At 35.9% G+C, this 23,501-nt stretch overlaps 1 protein-coding gene across 1 annotated transcript; it reads left to right on the top strand.

Moving 5' to 3' along the window:
• The first annotated feature begins 14,330 nt into the window (after window positions 1-14,330).
• Window positions 14,331-15,272, top strand: LOC112832897 (olfactory receptor 4F6-like). Its single transcript, XM_025883741.1, has one exon. It carries the CDS (start codon window positions 14,331-14,333, stop codon window positions 15,270-15,272), a length of 942 nt encoding a protein of 313 aa, XP_025739526.1.
• Window positions 15,273-23,501: the final 8,229 nt, after the last annotated feature.

The following is a 23,501-nucleotide window of genomic DNA, read 5'->3' as shown; positions in this document are numbered from 1 at the left end:
CAAAGAACATTTTAATTTTGTTTTTTTAGAACATTTTAATTTTGAATATTTATTTTTCAAATAAAAATGTAATGACACTGTTTCTGCTATTCATAACATCTAAAAATAACCTGTAAATTAGTTTTGATGAATGGATGAACATCAAGAATCATCACATAATTGATGTGTGTGTGTGTGCGCGCGTGCGTGCGCACGCACACACACGCGCATGTATGTGTATGGCTCCAGTGGCTTTACTTATTACTTAAAAGAAGACCCAAGGACAAATTCAGTGGGCCAGGAGTTTATTTGGATGGGGCACCAGGAACACATTTGTTCAGAAGTGGAGACAGGGGACACAAAAGGAAAGGATGCCAACAGAGGGTATATTAACTGATATTCTACTAAATGGACATTGGGGTGCAATTCTGCTATGGCCCTCTAGGAGAAAGTACGTATTCTATAACTTATATTTATTTCACTTGAGGCAAGGAACCTGTGGATTTCTGTGTTGGGGTAGCTCTGAGGCATTAACTCCATGGCAATTCCAGCCCTCCCCATATAGAAGGTTGAGCAGTTTTGATATCCAGAGAAAAGTCCTCAGGCAGAAAATCTTTGCAGTTTATGGTATAAAACAATATATATTCTTGGGAATATTAAACACAGAGGGATATATATGCAACATTGAAATCATCAGATACACTCCACATCTTCCCACGCTTAGAGACATTCATGTTCCAGGTAAGTTCACTCCATCACTGATTCTTCAAATACAGGAGTGTTAATGAAACTAGTATTAATGGGTTATATCATTGCCTATGTTCCCAAGAAGATTTTTACTATCTTCTTCTTCCATAATCCATTCTAGATCTTCCTCACATTTGTCCAGCACTTCTGCTGATCTAGATCACTTGCCCAGATCCATATCTTCCTACCTAAGAAGGCTAAATCCATGATTACTGTGCTCTTGTCATGCTGCAATTGCTGCAACTGCCCATTTAGAGTTATCACAATAATGGTTAATGCAAGCGTAGCAGCAATTCTATTTCTTTGTGATAATGAAGGTTCATTATACCTGGCATGATAGTAACTCTTTTTTGTGTGCTGATCTACAAGACAATGAAACAAAAATGACTAGTGAGCTACTAAAACTTTAGGTTTACTGAAATGCTTACTCTGTCCCCAGAAGCATTCACCCTACCCCAGCAGAGGTCAAAGTTGTAGGTCTAGAAAGCTCAAATTCTTCAAGGAAGTAATATGCAGCCACTCTCACTGACTAGCTTTGGTTTCCAGACCTATGCATTTTGGAATACAATACCTTATAATTTCCATTGGTTCAAAGTATATATCACATGTTAAAGCATAAAGTGTCATCACCAAACACACTTACTTGCACCTTTATTTGCATCTTTATAAGGCTATTCCCATGTTCTATTCTAATACCATATATTGCTGGACCCATGGATCACTTGGTTATGTGTCCACTGTTGTACTTTCTTGGCAAAGATATTTCTTTGTCCTAAGCAATGTTATGAAGGACATTGGACTTTCTATGGGTCTTTGGATCACTTAATGACCAAGCTATTTCCCTAAGGATAGTCAAAACCAAAACCATACTTGGGAAACACCTTTATCCCAGTAAGAACTACTTGCTTTCTTCCACCATGAAAGGATTCTAATGTAAACAAATACTAAGTTGCTACCAAGTTGCTGATTAAATGCATCAACAGATGAAACTATATCAAGGGTTAAGATTCCATCTGTATTTCTGAAAGGACAAACATTAATAGTGGCTGTAACTTTAATTGCCTTACTGAGAAGAGACGACACTGAAAGAACCCATGGAAAGACTTCATCCTTGCCATTCATAACTTCATTCATAGGTCCATAGTGCAAGCACTATAGTGGCTGAGCTAGGTTATCAACTCTGTTACTTAACAGTCTTCTTGGAATACAGTAAGAACAGAAACATAAATAAGAAGTGTATAAGTGTTGTTCTTCCTGGTGTCTTCTGGCTAAAGAAGCAATTATATCACATATCATCATGGCCTATGTGTAAGTAACCACTATCCGCTTTAAAGGACAATCCCAGTTAGGCAGAAATTATAAAACTGACCCGTACTTGTGAGGACAAATATCATACACTAGAGTCATTTGATAATTCCCAACAAAGTGCTAGGTTAATTGTTTTTTGTTTATTGTGGGTTTTGTTTTGTTTTCTTTTTTTGCTTTCCTTAATCACATAAAAAAGGCAGGTTAATACATATGGTATGAAATGGAAGGATTAAATGAAATATCAACTCCAGAAACAAATAAACTAGCAATTAGGAAGGAGTTGAGGTAGGAAATCTGTGCTGTTGAATCCACACTCATAAGAATGAAAGTAGAATAATCAGTAAGGAAAGCCCAGAAAAGATTTAATTTCTATCCTATAATAAAGGTAGATTCTCAAAACAGAGGTGAAGAAATCCATATAATCAGAAATAACTAAGAATTTGAACAAAAAGTTGAGCTCTTCACACACAAAAAATTAGATACATATCTTCAAAATAAATTAATTGGATGAAATTATTTTAAAATTATATCATAAAGTAACTTTCAATAATGTGAGATTTATATAATTGTGGCATACAATATTCAATTTTAAGCAAGGCAAAACAAGTAGAAAACATGAAAAAAAGAAAAGATTATATTTTACTACATTAATTTTAAATTTATCAAAAACAAACATAAAGGCTTCTGATTTCTAGTTCTGCATGTAAGGAGCTTGGAAGTCACTATTCCATCCTAACAACAAACAAAGTAGAAAAGACTGAAAAATCAACAACTCTTCTTGGATCCAGAAGAAAGTTTGCCCTGTGTCCTCACACAGGGCAAACTGCTGTCTCCTAGATAAGAGACACAAACAAACCCACAGGTCATCGTGGCTTATTAGAGCAGACACAAACAACAGAAACTGCTATAGGAATGAGAGCTGGAGTAGGAAACCTAAACCATAATTGATGAATTGCTGGAGTCTCAGCATAGGCAATTTTGAAAGTTAAAAACTATCCAGGGGAAACCAGCCATAGGGAGGGGTCCCAAAAATATTGTGAGGTTTACTTCTAGCAGATTCCCTAGTAAATAACTAAGAAAAATCCCCTCAGGTTTCTGGCAGAGAAAGGGAAAAAGAAAATATTTTGAAATATACCACAACACTGTTTTTCTTAAGAAGCCCTGCCCTCAATGGAAAGTAGTAAACCAGAATCTAAACTACTGAGGTATTATAAGAGCCTAAATGACCTGGGGAAGGCAAATACCCAACTCCAACCCATGCTTGCCATTCTGTCCCATCTAAGGTGGGATTAAACACACACACACACACACACACACACACACACAAAACAGAAAAGCAGAGACACCTGAAAAGTTCACAGTCCAGAGGCATAAGCTTATTAAAAGACTAAAACCTAACTGTGAGGCTATATAATGCTTCCCCTCTACCCACATTTCCCCACCACATTAAGTAAGGCCTATTTGTAGCAGTTCCTTTTACCCAGTACATCATGTCTACCTATTGAGAAAAAAATTACAAGGCATGCTAAAAGGCAAAAAACACAATTTGAAGAGACAAAACAAGCTTCAGAGCTAGACATAGCAGGGATGTTGGAATTATCAAGCCAGAAATTTAAAATAACTATGATAATTGTGCTAAGGACTCTAATGGATAAAATAGACAGCACGTAAGAACAGATGGCCAATGTAAGCAGAGGGATGGGAATCCAAAGACAGGACAAAAAAGAAATGCCAGGGATCTAAAATACTGTAAAAGACATGATAAGTGACTTTGATGGGCTCATTAGTAGATGGGACATGGGTGAGGAAAGAATCTCTTAACTAGATGATATATCAATAGGATCTCTGACAACTAAAGAACAAAGAGAACAAAAAAATTAAAAAAAATAACAAAATATCTAAGAACTGTGGGAAAACTAAAGAAGATGTGATATACGCATAATGGGAATGCCAGAAAAAGAGAAAAGGGGACAGAAAAAAAATATTTCAAATGATAATGACAGAATTTCCCCCAAATTGATGTCAGACACCAAACCACAGGTCCAGAAAGCACAGAGCACACCAATAGGATAAATGCCACAAAAAATTACACAAGGCGTATCATTTTTAAATTACAGCAAATGAAAGATAACAAAAAGTCCTGATTGAAGTCACAGAAAAAAACCAACCCTAATGTATAAAAAATCAAACAGAAGAACCATATCCAACTTCTCCTCAGATATCATGCAAGCCAGAAGAGAGTAAAATATTTAATGTTTTGAGAGTAAAAAAAGAACTAGAATTCTATACTCAAAATTATCCTTTAAAGTAAAGAAGAAATAGAGACTTTCTCGGGCAAATAAAAATTGAGAGAATTTACCAGTAGATCCACTTTGAAAGAAATAGTAAAAGAAGTTCCTTAGAGAGAAGGAAAATAATATAGGTCAGAAACTCAGATCTACACAAAGAAAGGAAGAGCATAGAAGAAAGAATAAGTGAAGGTAAAATAAAAACTTATTTTCCTTATACTTAATTGTTCTAACAGATAACTGTTTAAACAATAATAGCAACTACGTACTCAATTATATATGCCTATGTTTATATATTATGCATGTATATGTGTATATGCGTACAAACATATGCTTATCTTAAGTGAATTGAATGATAACAATGATACAAGGAAGACATTAGGATTATTTTGTAATTACAAGGTACCTACAGTACCCATGAAGTAGTATAGTGTTATTTGAAAGTGGACTTGGAATAGTTGGAAATGTACATTGCAAACTCTTAGATAACTTAAAAAAGTAAAAAAAAAAATTATAAATTATATACCAAGAAAGTAGAGAAAATAGAATCCTATAAAATACTCACCTAAAATGACAAGGTAGGAAAAGTGGAAAACATAAGAACTAAGAATAAGGACAAAAGTTGTAAAACAGTAATGAACATGGTCAATGTTAATCAAATAACCACTTTAAATGTCATTAGTCTAAATGTACCAACTAAAAGAGGTTGTCAGAAAACATGATCAAACTATATATTATCTATAAGAAACCCACTTTAAATATAAAGACACATAATAGATTAAAAGCAAATGGTCAGGAAAAAAATTACCACATGGATACATATCAAAAAAAAAAAAAAAGAAAGATTAGGGGCACCTGGGTGGCTCAGTTGTTAAGCGTCTGCCTTTGGCTCAGGTCTCCTGGGTTCAAGCCCAAATCCGGATCCCCTGCTCGGTAGGAAGCCTGCTTCTCCCTCTCCCGCTACCCCTACTTGTGTTCCCTCTCTCGCTGTGTCTCTGTCAAATAAATAAATAAAATCTCTAAAAAAAAAAAAAAGAAAGAAAGAAAGATTAGCTCTCTTAATTTCAGACAGAGCAGACATCAAACTAAGGAAAGTTATCAGGGATAAGGAAGGGCATTTCATAATGATAAAAGGGGCAATTCTCCAAAATTCCTAACAATTATTAATGTATATACAACTAAAACTGCATGAGGCAAAAACTGATGGAATTGCAAAGAGAAATAGATGAGTCCATAATCATAGTTGGAAATTGACACCCATCTCTAAAAAATAAATCAAGCAGGCAGAAAATCAGTGGGAACGTAGTTCAACTCAACACCACCATCAGTCAACACCATCAGGTATAAACAACATCTGTTGCCTACTTTGTCCAGTAACAGAATACAAATTATTCTTAAGCTCAAATGGAGCATTCACCAAGATACACCACATTTTGTGCCATAAAACACATCTTAACAAATTTGAAAAGATATAAATCACACAGTGACTGCTCTCAGACCGTAAGGAATAAAACAAGAATTCAATAACGGAAAGATAATAAGAAAATCCCCAAATACACAGATATTAAAATACACTTCTAAATAATGCACAGGCCAAAGGATAAATCTCAAGAGAAAAAAATTTTTGAACAAAATTAAGATTAAAACACAACTTATCAAAACTTTGTGAGATATAGTGAAAGCAGTGCTTAGAGGGAAATTTATAGCAATGACTGAATATATTAGAAAAAAGATCTAAAATTCAAGTTTCCACCTTACTAAAATGAAAAAGGAAGAGCAAGGTAAGTTTCAGGCAAGCAGAGGAAAAAGAAATAATAAATATTAGAGCAAAAACCAATGAAATTTAAAAAGGGAAATCAATGAAACCAAGAGCTTGTTCTTTGAAAAGATCAATAAAATCAATAAACCTCTAGCAAAGCAAGAAAAAAGGAGAAAGGACACAAATTACTAACATGAGAAATTAAAAAGAGAATATCACTAAGATCCCATGGACATATAAAGATAATAAAGGAATACTATGAACAACTCTATGCCCACAAATTTGATAACCTAGATGAAATGGAACAATTTCTTTAAAAACACAATCTGCTGAAACTCACGTATGAAAAAATGGACAATCGGAATAAGTGTATATCTACTAAAGAAAGTGAATCAATAATTAATAACCAACCAAAACAAAAGTTTGAGGTCATGAGTTCACCAGTGAATTCTACCAAACATTAAGGAAGAAATTATAGAATTCTCTACAATCTCTTTTAAAAAATAGGCGCAGAAAGAATACTTATTTTACGAGGTCAGCCTTACCCTAATACCAAAAGCTGACAGACATTGCATAAAAAGGAAACTATTCACACATGCCTCTCATGGATATAGATGCAAAAATCCTCAAAAGAGTATTCGCAAATAAAATTTAAGAGTATTTAAAAATTATGTGCAATGATATTTATTCCAGGTATTCAAGTGTCATTTAACATTTGAAAGTGAATTAATGTAATCTATCATATCAACAAATTAAATAAGAAAAAACATGATCATATCAATAGATGCAAAGAAACATCTGATAAAATCCAACACCGATTCATGATAAATCAGAATAGAGGTAAATTTTTGCAACATGATAAAGTCTATACAAAAGAACCTACAGCATACTTGCTGGTGAGAAACTTAAAGCTGTCCCATTAATATCATATACTGGGCAAGAATATCCCCTCTTATCACTCCTTTTCAACATTGTACTGGAAAACTTGTTAACACAATCGGGGGGGAGAAAAGGAAATGAAAGTATATAGATTGGAAGGAAAGACATAAAACTGTCTTTGTTTGCAGATGACATAACAGTCTATATAAAATATATGAAAGAATCAACAAAAAACCCTCCTAAACTAATAACCAATTATTGAAGATTGTAAGAATGACATGATGGAGCTAGAAGGTATAATGCTAAGTGAAATAAGTCAGTCACAGAAAGGCAAATACCATATGATTTCACTCCTGTGGAATTTAAGAAACAAAACAAATGAGCAAAGGGAAAAAGACAAACCAAAACTCTTTTTTAATTTAAAAGATTTTATTTATTTATTTGACAGAGGGAGAGAGAGAGCACAAGTAGGCAAACAGGCAGGCAGTGGGAGAGGGAGAAGCAGGCTTCCTGCTGAGCACAGAGTCGATTGGGGACTCGATCCCAGGACACTGGGATCATGACCTGAGCAGAAGGCAGACGCTTAAGCGACTGAGCCACCCAGGCACCCCAACCAAAACTCTTATAGAGAACAAACTGTTGGTTGTCAGAGGGGAGGAAAGTGGAAGCATGAATTAAATAGGTGATGGGGATTAAGGAGTGCACTTGTCATGACGAGCACCAGGTGATGTATGGAAGTATTGAATCACTATATTGTACACCTGAAACTAATATAACACTGTATATGAGCTGCAATTAAAAACATAAAAAAAGAAAAAAAATGAGTATGGCCTAAAGATTAGAACAAAAATGAGGGGTTCAGGTTTTCAAATCACTATCCCATGACTTCTGCAATGGACAAGTGTATGCTAGTATTTGACCTGCTGACTCTGTGGGGTGGTCAGCAGGTTGTGTCCACCTTGGGAGAATTTGGTAGGCAACATTCTACCCTGCCAAGCTGTAGGAGCAAACAAACAGCAGACCCCTCAGGTAAAGAGAGTGTGCTGAGAGAGGAATCAATGCTAGAAGAGCAACCAACTTCAAAGGCAGTCTCCTCAAACCCTTACTGAAATGTGTTACAAAGCTGTCTCTCACCAGGACATAGCATTCTGTGGAAAATGACAAGAAGATGTTATAAAATAAAAAATAAGGCCTGAAACGATTATGTTTATGTGCACATTTTTAGAATGGCTAGAGTCTTTATAAAGTTGTCCCACAAAGAATGTATATATAAGAAATTAAATATGCGAACATATGAAATTAAACCAAATTACCCAGAAATCCTATGCAACCTCGAAGCTTTAATGAATTCTAGTCAGGAAATGCCCAAGGCAGACAGCACACAAATATTTATATTTTCCCTGAACTCATGAGTAACAAAAAGTAACTATTCTAACTTTAAAAAACACAAAATTTCAAGGGGGGTTTACCCTTTTCAAGAGTAAAAGGAGAGTTTTTATATGTGACTGAGGTTACATTGTTATCAGTTTCAAACAGATTGTTTTATCTTTAAGATGTTTTAGCAACCTCACAGTAACCACAAGGCAAAAACCTATAGTAGATACACAAAAGATAAAGAGAAGGGGATTAAAGCATACCATTATGGTAAATCACCAGTTCAAAAAACAGACAGCAAAAGGGAAAGAAAGGTACAGGGAACAACAAAACATCTAGAGAACAATAAATAAGATGGCATTATCCTTTAGAATCCTTTCTGCCATTAATAAGTCCTTACCAGCAATAATTACTGTAAATGTAAATGGATTGAATTCTCTAATCAGAAGGCATTAAGTGGCTGAATGACTGAAAAAGCAAGAACCAACTATGTGCTGCCTAAAAGAGACTAACTTCAGCTCTGACATGCACAGTCACAAAGTAAAGGTGCAGAAAAAGATACTCCCTGCAAACGGAAACCAAAAAAGAGCAGAGGTAGCTAAACTAAGACAAAGTAGACTTTAAGTCAAAATCTATAACGAAAAAAGGTCATTATATAATGATAAAGGAGACTATTCATCAAGAGACCATAACAATCATAAACATATATATTTATATTTCATATATATAGGCACAGAACATATATATTTATATGTATATATAGGCACAGAACATTATAGTACCTAAATATATTAAGCAAATACTAATGGATATGAGGGGTTAAATAGACAACAACACAAATATCATAGGGAAATTCAACACCCCACTTTCAACAATGGATAGATCACTCAGATAAAATCAATTAGGAAACACTGGACATGAACCATACTTTAGACCGAATAGACCTCAACAGACACATATAGAACATTCATCAGAGCCACAGAACACAAATTCTCAAGTGCACATGGAACATTCTCCAGGATAGATCATATGCTGGGCCACAGAACAAGTCTAAACAAATTTTAAAAGACTGAAATCATACCAAATATCTTTTCTGACAATAATCTGGACTAGAAATCAATTAACAGGAGGAAAATTAAGGAAATTGCAAAACTGTAGAATTTAAACAATATAATCCTGACCAGGTTCTATATAAATCTTAGGAGTATTTTTTTCTACTTCTATAAAAAAATGCCATTGGAATCTTAATAGACATTGCATCAAATTTATAGTTGGCTTTTGACAATATGGACATTTCAACGGTACTAATTCTTCTAATCCATGAATATGGAATACCTCTCCATTTATTTGTCTCTTTTTTCCATCAATGTCTTGTAGTTTCCAAAGTGGTGATTTTTCATCTCTTTGGTGAAATTTGTTCCCAAGTATTTTAAAGTATTTGATGCTATTATAAATGGGATTGATTTTTTTATTTCTTTTTCAGAAAATATGTTGTTAGTGTATGGAAATGATACTGAATTTTTTATATTTTGTATTCTGTAACTAAACTGAATTTGTTCATTATTTCTGTTTTTTTAGGGATGAGTCTTTAGGATTTGCTATATATAAAATCATATCATCTACAAATATGGACATTTTCAGTTCTTCCTTTCCAATTCTGATGCTTTTTATATCTTTTTACCTGATTGCTCTAGCTAGGACTTCCAGAACTATATTCAATAAAAATGGTGAAAGTGGGCACACTGTCTTACTTCTGATCTTAGAGGAAAAGCTTTCAACTTTTCACCATTAAGTATCATTTAGCTGATGGCTTGTCATATACAGCCTTTATTATATTGAGATGTGTTGCTTCTATGGCTAATTTGTTACGTGTTCTATTATAAACATATTAAATAAAGTCAACTCCTTTTTCTGGGTCTATTGAGATGATCATATGATTTTATTTTTTTCTTTCATTCTCTTAATGTGATGTAACACACTGATTTTTGTACATTGAACCATCCTTGCATGCCAGGTATAACTCCAACTTGATCATGTTGAATGATCTTTTTAATGTGCTGCTAAATTTAGTTTGCTAGTATTTTTTTTCTAAATTTTTGCATCTATGTTCATCAAAAACATTGACCTGTCCATTTCTTTTTTAGTATCATCCTGACTTTAATATTAGCATTATGCTGGCCTCATGGAATGCATTAGGGAATTTCCCCTCCTCTTTGATTGTTTGGAAAGGTATGAGAAGGACTGGTGTCTTTAAATAATTTTGTTAAATAAAAGCCATATATACATATTCACTTTGAACTGAACCCCACAAATATGTACCCAGTTGAGTGTAGGCAGTGTATCTGGAGGCATAATCTACATGACTTCAACAAACTTACTTCCCAAACTTCATCTGAATCTTTACAGCTGAATATATATGAAGATGATGAAAATGGATGTGGATGATCCTTCTACTATACCTTCTTCTGCCTGTCTTGCTTGACATAGGGTAGGGTCATCAAGCTTCTTATGTAACAGACCAAATCATGTGGGCCATATGGTCTCTGTTGCAACTATTCAACTCTGCTTGTTGTAGCACAAAGGAGCCATACACAGTACATAAACAAATGATTGTGGCTATGCTCCAACAGACTTTATTTGAGGAACAGACAGTGGCCCAAATTTGGCCTATGGGTCATAATTTTCCAACTCCTAATCTAGAATAATATTTTTAAGCTTTTTTCTTTTGTTCAACAGTTCATCATTGTCCCATACCACTTATGTCCAGTTAGAATCCAACATGATTAAAGAAAAACATAGTTACATAAGGATATTCATTCATTCACTCATTCATTCAATATAGTTTTAGTGTTGCATGACAAATAATAAGTAACAGATAAAACATCTTCAATGAGAAAAAATCATGAATGCTTATGAGAATTCCTCCCTTGCATAAAGCCTTTTGCATGTTCTGGAAAAAAAATATTGATACATATGGCTCAACTCTCCCACTCCTTAAAGGAGGGCATCTGCAATAATTGTGGAAGATTTCTCACTTTTCTCAATGTAGCAAATCTAAGTAGGTTCACATTTCCACATTTCCTGTTCTAAATGGTACTTATTTTCCACCCATCCAGCATGTTATCATGCCTAATATGCAGGAGATATTCTAACACCTACCTTCTTTTTTTTTTTTTTAACACTCATCACCAAGTAACTCTTCTGATATTTTTTCTCTTGGGAAAATTAATATGACTCACATATCTGGTTCCCAGGAGAAATCAATAAAAGGCTAGTTATTAAAGATCTGAGAAACATCAATGTGTCACTAACACCTACTACTACTAATTAACTGAATTCTCACTGGGAAGAAACATATTTTTGTCTTGGAGGCGATTATACTACAAAGCAGAAATCAAAATTATTGAGTTTCTACAAATGTAGCTGCACACCTTAGAATAGAGCAGGTAGGTCAAAAAAATATTCCTAATGTTGAGCAATACTACAGCAAACTCTCTCTTCTTATACTCCCATTTCACTTTCTCTTTCTTTTCCATTTGTATACTTTCCTTCTGTCACTAGTTATTCCAATCCCTTGAACACTATTCTTACTATTGTAATCACAAAATTATATTATGACCTAAGAAGGAGATATTTCTGAAAGAATTAACATTTATGATGTCTCTTTGGTGGGTTGATATCCCAAGGATCTTGTATCTCTCACCACTTTCCTCACCATCTTATGTGATACTCCATGTTTCCCATTGTGAGGACCAAATATGGTAAATCTGTCTTGCCCACTCTATTCCCACTCATGCACCTAACAGACTACACAAATGGAAATGATTCTTTGCCCTCATAAAGGGAATGATGGGGTGAGTCAGTTCCCTCCACCTGGCATATTTGATAAAACATTTGATGATGTTAGCCAATGACTAGGTCAAGAATTAGAGGGAAAATGGTAAGAATGAATATGAGTTAATAGAACTGGTGTCCATCAGTTCTGAAAAGGACCTCTATTAGAGAAGCAAGCTAAGATGGTTAAGAGTACAGATTAAAAGGAAAATTTATGAATATGGTACAACAGTGACAGGACATTGGCAAAATGATTTTGGACAGCTTTGCTTCTTTGTGCTTTCAGTTTTAGGTAGGTTATGATTGTTCTTGGCCCCTTAAGGAGTGGGAATTTTCAATCACTAAAATTGAAAGACCTAAGTTCTATCTGATTTTCTGCATTACCTACTTAAAAAGGTTCCTATGTTCTGAATATTAAAGTCAAAATATCCAGCAGGGATAGCAACCATCTCTTGGGACTCTGCCTCCAAAGAATTTCTGATTCTTCAATGCTTTCAAAGAAAGAAAAAACAACCAAAAAAATTTTAACTGGTTTGAATTCACCTTCATTTCTTAGTATATAAATATAATATGTATAATAAAATAAATATTTTATAAAATATATAATACTGCTATGTTCACAAGTGTGACTACAATCTGTTACCATATAACACTATATAATACCATCAAATATATTCTCTATGCTGTACATTTCATCCCCATGACTTATTCATGACTGGGAGCCTATATTTCCCAATCCCTTCACCCATTTCTGCCCAACCCTCTACCACCCTTGCATCTAGCAACCACCAATTTCTTCTCTGTATGTCTGTCTTTCTACAATTTTTATTATAAACACATGGCCAATACAGAAAAATACAAAATACACATGGTTAGCCTTTTTAATATTAAAATTACCTAAAACGTCATTATCCAGTGATCTTCTTGAGAAGTCAATGTATATATTTACATATTTTTGTAGTGTATTCTTATAAAGAGCATATCACATAATACACACTCATCTCTAAACAATTTTTGTCGCTTTATAATTTAGTGAACATGTCAACAAATCTAACTTTGCATCATTTATAATGGCCACACTCATTCGAGTATTAATCTTATCAAATTCCCCTTTCTGCATATCTTCTCATATCATATCTCTTTTAAGTATACTTTTAAATTTTCACTTTAGATTAAATAATGAATGGATCCAAATATGTATTATAATATATACATCTTCAACCTTTCTATTTATCCATAAAGATAACAGATATTCCCCTTGAAAAAGTTGTTGTAGCAATTTTACTCACCTTCAGATTTTACTAACCAGCATTTTAGCTGAAAAAATTCAAATACTTGAAGACAAGTTCTCATGACCTTTAACTTTAATGACTCTCTGAAGTCCTGTAGTTTTTACACGCTCTTAGTGTATCATGATTACACCTAGTGTATCATGATTACACCTAGATTACAAAATCTCTCTCAATCCTAGCAAAGTATGGAGAAGCCCTTTTTCTGAGTCTCCTGACACTCTCTCTTTGGGATTTGGAGCTTCACTTGACTTAGTGTATCATAATTCTCCAAGTGATTTGTTGCAATCACAAGTACTGTAAACTATCAAAGGACTAAGCCTTTTCATTTTATGTAAGCATTCCTCTCAGATTCAACACTCTTTCACTCATTGTCAGTGACAATTCTATGAGTGATTAATGCCTGAGATTTCACAGGTATGAAGTAAAAAAATAATCAGAGAGTACATTCTGCTAGATTGTGTGTACATATGTGATCAAATTTGAATATTAAAATTATGACTATTCATGACACAAAAGGTGTTTTCTTGAATATAAATAGAAAAGACTAAAGAAGCACAATGAGCATGGTAAGAGGCTCTCTACCAGGGGGTGTTACTCTTTGCTCTTAATTCCTCCATATTTCCAAATAATATTGTTTCCTTCTCTCTCTAATCTAACTTTTGATTATCTCATTTCTCCTATTCATTTATCTTCCTTTCACCTGCCCTCTCTATATGTTTTCCAACTTCACATTTTGGCATTTGCAACATAGTTCCCACAAAAGCAATGATGGGCAAACAACACAACAATATTCAGTACTCATATTTCTCAATTCTTCCTTATTTTCTAAGTATTCAGAATACTTCAGCATCTTCTCTACTGATTGAGCCAATGGATACAACAAATGACTCTATGGTATCTGAATTTGTATTAATTGGACTTTCAAATTCATGGGAGATGCATCATTTTCTCTTTTGGTTCTTTGCTGTATTCTACATGGGAATTATCCTGGGAAGCCTCTTCATTGTGCTCATGGTAATTACTGACTCTCGTTTACACTCCCCCATGTACTTCCTATTGGCCAACTTCTCTCTACTTGATCTAGGTCTGTCATCTACCACAGTGCCCAAGACGATCTCTGATCTTTTCACTGACTGCAACATCATTTCCTTACCAAAATACATGACACAGATATTTTTTATTCATATCATGGGTGGAGGTGAGATGGTGCAGCTCATAGCCATGGCCTATGACTGGTACACTGAAATCTGTAAGCCTCTCCACTACCTGACCATCATGAGCCCCAAAATGTGTGTTTCCTTTGTAGTGGCTGCCTGGATAGTGGGGATAATCCATGCTGTATTTCAGTTTGTTTTTGTCATAAACTTGCCCTTTTGTGGCCCTAATGAAGTAGATAATTTTTACTGTGATTGTCCTCGGGTCATGAAACTTGCTTGTGTAGGCACGTACAAACTAGAGTTTATAATCATTGCTAACAGTGGGTTTATATCCATGGTTACCGTCTTCTCTTTAATTATATCCTATATCCTATATCTTCATTTTGTCTGTAAACGTTCTTCGGGGGACTTGTCCAAAGCATTTGTCACACTGTCAGCTCACATCAGTGTAGTGATTTTGTTTTTTATGCCATGTATATTTCTCTATGTGGGGCCTTTCCCCACAACATCACTGGATAAGTACTTGTTCATTGTTGACTCTGCTATCACCCCCGTCTTGAATCCTGCCATCTATACATTAAGAAACAAAGACATGAGAGTGGCCATGAGAAGACTGTGTAAACGGATTGTGGGTCCTCATGGGATCTCAAAATGAATGGAGATCTACATAAAACATGCTTCAGGCTCATCAAGAACATTGCAACTCACGTGACTGTCATCATTACTATGGTAAGAACTACTATTTGGAGAAATAGTTCAACAAAGGTCTACCTGTAGAAATCGTTGAGTCAGAGGTGACTTTATTTTGCTAACCACAGAGAATAAATTGACTTCACCTACTTCCATCATGAAGAGTGATGAGAACAGAAAACTGAGCTGATTCATAGGAATAAACTTAACATTCAAAATACCATTTTCTGGGTGACATTTTCTGGGACCTGATAATTGTGTTTATTCTCAATTATAAATGAATACCTCAAAAATGATAAATATATCTCATAGTAAACTTATGGATTTAATAGATAAAATGTGACTTTGAGTAAATCAAAATGAGTAAATTCTAGTTTTTTAATTCCTATTTCAATTTTAGTTTAACTTAGAAAAGAACAAAATCAACTATGTGTTACATATATTGAGCCTCAAACACAAACTTGATTTTGACAGCTTAGGATGCTATTTTAGTTTTGTGTTTAGATTTGAGTGATTGTAAGTAGAGAGAGAATTTCCTTAACACTATCAATACTTTAGATAAATACAAACCAGAGCTTTTTGCAATTTGTCAGTCTTTGTATTATTCTAAAAATGTAGTCTCCAATATTCAATCACCTGGTTTATTTAAAAAAATGCATAGAAATAATAGCTGTTCCAAAGGAGAATAATCACCCAAGGATGTGTATTTAGAGGCCCTGGATTCCTTGAATATGGTTTCTTGGTCAGATAAAACATCCCCCCAAGAGTTTACATATCTGAGTTTGATAGTCTTGGATAAAAGTCAAGCCAAAAATGGTAAGGCATATTCAGTTTGATTGGGTGTTTCTATATTTGTAATAAATACCTTATTAAAGTTACACATAACATTTTCACTTTATTGTTTCTACTGCTCTTTAAATAAAATATGCTCAATTAAGGAAACTAATGTCTATATTTTTTGCCCAGTGTATCTCTAGAAACCTTTCCAATAACATCTCTGCTTCCTCTGTGTAAATTAATCATTAATACTTCTTTTAATATGCGGCTCTTGGGTGACTCAATCGGGTAAACATCTGCCTTCAGCTCAGGTCATGATCCCAGGGTCCTGGGATCCAGCCCTGCATTGGGCTCCCAGCTGAGCAGGAAGCCTGCTTCTCCCTCTCCCTCAGCCTGCCACTCCCCCTGCTTGTGCATGTGCTCCCACAAGCTCCCTCTTTCTCTCTTTCTGTCAAATAAATAAATAAAATATTTTTTTCATTTATTTTATTTCATTTTGTTATGTTATGTTAATCATCATACATCATTAGTTTTTTGATGTAGTGTTCCATGATTCATTGTTTGTGTATAACACCCAGTGCTCCATGCAGTACGTGCCCTCTTTAATACCCATCACCAGGCTAACCCATCCCCCCACCCCCCTCCCCTCTAGAACCCTCAGTTTGTTTTTCAGAGTCCATAGTCTCTCATGGTTCATCTCCCCCTCCGATATTTCCCCCTTCATTTTTCCCTTCCTGCTTTCTTTTTTTTTAACATACAATGTATTATTTATTTCAGAGGTACAGGTCTGTGATTAACAGTCTTACACAATTCACAGCGCTCACCATAGCACATACCCTCCCCAATGTCTATCACCCAGCCACCCCATCCCTCCCACCCCCCACCACTCCAGCAACCCTCAGTTTGTTTCCTGAGATTAAGAATTCCTCATATCAGGGAGATCATATGATACAGGTCTTTCTCTGATTGACTTATTTCGCTCAGCATAACACCCTCCAGTTCCATTCATATCATTGCAAATGGCAAGGTTTCATTCCTTTTGATGGCTGCATAAATTTCCATTATATATATATATATATATATATATATATATATATGTATATATATATATGTGGCACATCTTCTTTATCCATTCATCTGTCGATGGACATCTTGGCTCTCTCCACAGTTTGGCTATTGTGGACATTGCTGCTATAAACATTGGGGTGTACATACCCCTTCGGATCCCTACATTTGTATCTTTGGGGTAAATACCCAATAGTGCAATTACTGGGTCGTATGGTAGCTCTATTTTCAACTTTTTGAGGAACCCCCATACTGTTTTTCAGAGTGGTTGCACCAGCTTGCATTCCCACCAACAGTGTAGGAGGGTTTCCCCTTTCTCCGCAACCCTGCCAACATCTGTCATTTCCTGACTTGTTAATTTTAGCCATTCTGACTGGTGTGAGGTGGTAGCTCATTGAGGTTTTGATTTGGATTTCCCTGATGCCCAGCGATGTTGAGCACTTTTTCAGGTGTCTGGTGGCCACTGGGATGTCTTCTTTGGAAAAATGTCTGTTCATGTCTTCTCCCCATTTCTTGATTGGATCATGTGTTCTTTGGGTGTTGAGTTTAAGAAGTTCTTTATAGATTTTGGATATTAGCTCTTTATCTGATATGTCATTTGCAAATATCTTCTCCCATTCTGTCCGTTGTCTTTTGGTTTTGTTAACTGTTTCTTTTGCTGTGTAAAAGCTTTTTATCTTGATGAAGTCCCAGTAGTTCATTTTTGCCCCTGCTTCCCTTGCCTTTGGCAATGTTTCTAGGAAGAAGTTGCTGCGACTGAGGTTGAAGAGGTTGCCGCCCGTGTTCTCCTTTAGGATTTTGATGGACTCCTATCTTACGGTTTGGTCTTTCAACCATTTGGAGTCTATTTTTGTGTGTGGTGTAAGGAAATGGTCCAGTTTCATTCTTCTGCATGTGACTGTCCAATTCTCCCAACACCATTTGTTGAAGAGACTGTCTTTTCCATTGGATATTCTTTCCTGCTTTGTCGAAGATGAGTTGACCATAGAGTTGAGGGTCCATTTCTGGGCTCTCTATTCTATTCCATTGACCTATGTGTCTGTTTTTGTGCCAATACCATACTGTCTTGATGATGACAACTTTGTAATAGAGCTGGAAGTCCAGAATTGTGATGCCACCAGCTTTGCTTTTCTTTTTCAACATTCCTGTGGCTATTCAGGGTCTTTTCTGGTTCCATACAAACTTTAAGATTATTTGTTCCATTTCTTTGAAAAAAGTGGATGGTATTTTGATGGGGATTGCATTAAATGTGTAGATTGCTCTAGGTAGCATGGACATCTTCACAACATTTGTTCTTCCAATCCATGAGCATGGAATGTTTTTCCATTTCTTTGTGTCTTCCTCAATTTCTTTCATGAGTATTTTATAGTTTTCTGAGTACAGATTCTTTGCCTCTTTGGTTAGATTTATTCCGAGGTATCTTATGGTTTTGGGTGCAATTGTAAATGGGATCGACTCCTTAATTTCTCTTTCTTCTGTTTTGTTATTGGTGTATAAGAATGCCACTGATTTCTGTGCCTTGATTTTATATCCTGCCACTTTACAGAATTTGCAAACATGAAACCAGCCCTACAAGAAATATTGAAAGGGGTCCTCTAAGCAAAGAGAGAGCCTAAAAGTAACATACACCAGAAAGGAACATAGACAATATACAGTAACAGTAACCTTGCAGGCAATACAATGACACTAAATTCATATCTTTCAAAAGTTACCCTGAATGTAAATGGGCTAACTGCCCCAATCAAAAGACACAGGGTATCAGATTGGATAAAAAAACAACACCCATCAATATGCTATCTGCAAGGGACTCATTTTAGACCCAAAGATACCCCCAGATTGAAAGTGAGGGGGTGGAAAACAATTTACCATGCTAATGGACACCAAAAGAAAGCTGGGGTGGCAATCCTTATAGCAGACAAATTAGATTTTAAACCAAAGACTATAATAAGAGAAGAGGAAGGACATTATTATCATACTTAAAGGGTCTATCCAACAAGAAGATCTAACAATTGTAAATATCTATGCCCCTAACATGGGAGCAGCCAATTATATAAGCCAATTAATAACAAAAGCAAAGAAACACATCGACAACAATACAATAATAGTGGGGGACTTTAACACCCCCTCACTGAAATGGACAGATCATCTAAGCAAAAGATCAACAAGGAAGCAAAGATTTTAAATGACACACTGGACCAAATGGACTTCACAGATATATTCAGAACATTCCATCCCAAAGCAACAGAATACACATTCTTCTCTAGTGCCCATGGAACATTCTCCAGAATAGATCACATCCTAGGTCACAAATCAGGTCTCAACTGGTACCAAAAGATTGGGATCATTCCCTGCGCATTTTCAGACCACAACGCTTTGAAACTAGAACTCAATCACAAGAGGAAAGTCGGAAAGAACTCAAATACATGGAGGCTAAAGAGCATTCTTCTAAAGAATGAATGGGTCAACTAGGAAATTAAAGAAGAATTAAAAAAATTCATGGAAACCAATGAAAAGGAAAACACAACTGTTCAAAATCTTTGGGATGCAGCAAAGGCGGTCCTAAGAGGAAAGTATATAGCAATACAAGCCTTTCTCAAGAAGCAAGAAAGGTCTCAAATACACAACCTAACCTTACACCTAAAGGAGCTGGAGAAAGAACAGCAAATAAAGCGTAAACCCAGCAGGAGAAGAGAAATAATAAAGATCAGAGCAGAAATCAATGAACTAGAAACCAAAGGAACAGTAGAACAGATCAACGAAACTAGGAGCTGGTTCTTTGAAAGAATTAATAAGATTGAGAAACCCCTGGCCAGACTTACCAAAAAGAAAAGAGAAATGACCCAAATAAATAAAATAAAATCTTTTTAAAAAATACTTCTTTTAACGCTTTGGTATTCATCTGGATAGGAAGTTCTTCTTTACTTGATCATTGCTAGCCACTCCCTCTTTATAAATATCTCCCTGGGCTTCTGAGAAACTACAGTCTCCTGCTTTTCCTCCTACTCTTTGGGAATTCCTTCCCAGTATCAGCTTGCTGGGGTTGTCTCAATCAGCTCCATCACCAAACTCAATGTTCCTCAGAATTATCTCTTTGGCCTTTCCTCACTCCATATTCTATCCCTAAGGGACATCCATTCCCTTGGCTTTAATTACCATCTCAGCTAAGGGCTTTTATTCTTAAGCAGGGTATTATTTCTTGACTTCCTACTTCATAAATCTAATTGCCTACTGACTTGATGATTCAAGGTCATCCCACTCAGCAGACCTGAAACTAAACTCATCTCATCCTTGAACCTGCTACTCTTTCAGGTCCCTAGTCACAATAAGTAGCACCAATATTTATCCAGTTCCTCAATGTAAAATCTGGGAGTAATAAAGGAGTCCTCCATTCCTGAATCCCTAATATTCATTAAAACTGCAAATGTTATTAATTCCAACTTCTAAACACCTCTCAAATATGTCCCCTTGTTCTTTTCCAAATATCACCATTCTTGTCTAAGATTTCACATGTCATTTTTCAAATAGAATATTAGGTCACCTATATGTCTTCCAACTTTAAATCTTGTTTGCCTTCATTCTCATTATCTATATTCAGAATGAAAGATTCTTTTTTGAGAGAGAGACAGAGTGTGGGTGTGCACACACATGCACCAGGAGGAGGGGCAGAGGGAGAAAGAGAATCTCAAGCAGGCTCCATGCTCAGCTCAGAGCCTATAACATGGGGCTTGATCTCATGACCCTGAGATCATAACCTGAGCCGAAATCAAGTGTTGAACACTTAACCAAATGAGCTACCCAAGTACACCCCAGATTTTTCTGAAATATAAATCTAAGCATGTGATCCTTCTAAAGACCCTTCACATACATGGCCCTACTCTTAAATTAAAATACAAACTCCTTTTCAAGATTTATCAGGCCATCGAAGACCTGGCCCTCATCCTCCCCTCCAGCCTCAGAGAACAACATGCTCTTGCCCTGCAATTCCAGAGGCAATTTGGTTTTCTTTTGCTTGCCTGAAAAATTCATTCTTTCTCATCTTGAGGCTTTGCACTGGCCAATTATTCTGTCTGAAACTTCTGTCCTTTATACTTTGTCTATTAACATCTATTCATTCTTTAAATCTCAGTTTCAACATTATTTTATCAAGAAACACTTCCCAGAACCTGGGTCCAGGAGAGTTCCTTCCATTGCATATTATTATAGCACTCCCCAGTATCACTTCTGTAACATTAGCCATACTCATAATTTCTTATTTGTTGTATGTTTTCCTCATTACATTTTAAGTTCCATGTGAGGAGGGGCTATGTCGATCATGTTTACTACTATCACATCAGTACAACAGTATAGAAAATCTTCGATGAATGTTTATCATTAAATAAATGAATAAAACCAACAGAGTTTAAAAATAGTGTTGAATAATTTATTGATTAGTATCTGGGCTTTCTTTTTTCTTAACTTTTATTTTATATATATATTTTAAGATTTATTTATTTTAGAGAGAGAGTGAGAATGAGTGGGGGCGAGGGGGGTTGCAGAGGGAGAGGAAGAGATTCCTCAACCAGACTTCCTGCTGAGCACGGAGCCCAACACAGGGCATCACCTCAGGACCCATGAGATCATGACCTGAGCCGAAATCAAGAGTTGGCCAGTTAACTGACTGAGCCACCCAGTGCCCCTCTTAACTTTTATTTTAGGTAATTATAGATTCACGTCAAGCTGCAACAAATAACAGAAAGATCCTGTGTACCCACTTTCCCCCTTGGGAAAACCTGTAAAAGTATAGTTCAATATTACAACCAGGATATTGATGTTAATACAGTCAAGATGCAGAACATTTCTATCAGCACAGGGTTCCATCCTGCTGCCCTTTTGTACCCACACCCATTTCATCCTGCCCCTCCCTTCCCTGATACCTGGGAACTGCTAACCCATTCCCCATTTTTATCATCTTGTCATTTCAAGAATGTTATATGTATGGAATCATAGAGTAACTTTTGGGGATTGGCTTTTTTCTCTTGGCAAATTCCCTTGGAGATTCTTTTCACCTGTTGAAGGACAACTGGGTTGTTTCTAGTTTGGGGCTGTCATGAGTAAAGTAGCTATAAACATTTGAGTACACGTTTTTGTATGAACATACATTTTCATTTTTCTGGACTAAATACCCAGGAGTAAAATTGCTGGATCATATCATACTTGCAGTGTCTGTTTTTTAAGAAACTTCCAAACTGTTTCCCAGAATGGCTATAGCACTTTATCCTCCTACTAGTTATGCAAAACTGACCCAATTTCACTGTATCTTCATGAGCGCATGGTGTTGTCACTATTTTTTTTTTAATTTAGCTATTCTGATGGGTATGAAGAGATCTCTCATTGTGGCTTTACTTTTCATTGCACTTACAACTAATGATGTTGAACATCTTTTTGTGTGCTTCTTTGTCATCTGTACATTCTCTTCAGGGAAAAATGTCTCTTCACGTCTTTCATCCATTTTCTAACCAGACTGTTTCAAATGTTGTGTTCTGGCAATTTTTTATATATTCTAAATACTAGTCCTTTGTCAGGTACATGTTTTTCAAAATGTTCCTCTCTGTAATTTGTCTCTTCTTCCAAACAGGTTTTTCCCAGGATAAAAGTTTTAATTTTGATGAAGTCCAATTTCTCATCTCAGTGTTGACATCTACTAATTGTTTTTCCATTTAGTTTGAAATCTTTCCAGTTATTGCTATGACACATGATTTTTTTATTGCAATTAGGACACTTGCATGTTATGTTATGAGATTCTGAATCTTATTTAAATCTTCTGTTTTAACTTGCTTTTTGTGATACCACTCTGGCAGGGGGAAGGGGATCACAGTCTCACCACTACCAGTGAAGGTAGAAGTTCAGGGGTGCACTTGTTATAGCTAGGCAGAAGTGGAAGTTCCAGGGCCCCACACAGTTCCCACTGACCCTGCCACGGGGGTGGCCTCACTACCACTGGGCAATAGTGGAAGTCTCAACTCTCTAATAGAACCTCCTCAGACACAACCCAGCAGGGAGAGAAGCACCTCAATACTGCTGAGTGGGGATGGAAATCCAGGCCCTCATATGGTCTCCAATAATACCAGGGGGGACATTTGGGGGGGCCTTCTCACAAGCTGGCAGGAATGAAAGTCCCAGCCTCCTGCTCAGCCTTCTCTGACACGAGCCTGGTGAAGGGAAGATAGAGGGTACCTTGTTACAGCCCTGTGAGGGGAGCAGTCTAGATGCCCACTGGGTCTTTGCTGGTGTAGGCAAATGTGGGACCACAGCTTGTTCTATGCTATTTGGCAGGAGTAGGACAGTTATTGTCTAAAATTTGTCTATCTTGCTA

The sequence above is a fragment of the Callorhinus ursinus genome, unplaced genomic scaffold (assembly GCF_003265705.2).
Source record: "Callorhinus ursinus isolate GAN/ISIS: 27379988/994484 unplaced genomic scaffold, GSC_fseal_2.0 scaffold25, whole genome shotgun sequence".
In the NCBI taxonomy this organism is placed as follows: Eukaryota; Metazoa; Chordata; class Mammalia; order Carnivora; family Otariidae; genus Callorhinus; species Callorhinus ursinus.
The sequence above is the reverse complement of the archived record's forward strand: the minus strand, read 5'-3'. Positions and strand labels throughout refer to the sequence as shown.

What these genes read in the sequence shown, in the direction of transcription:
- LOC112832897 (XM_025883741.1), top strand. Translation starts at nt 14,331, where the DNA reads ATGGATACAACAAATGACTCTATGGTATCTGAATTTGTATTAATTGGA.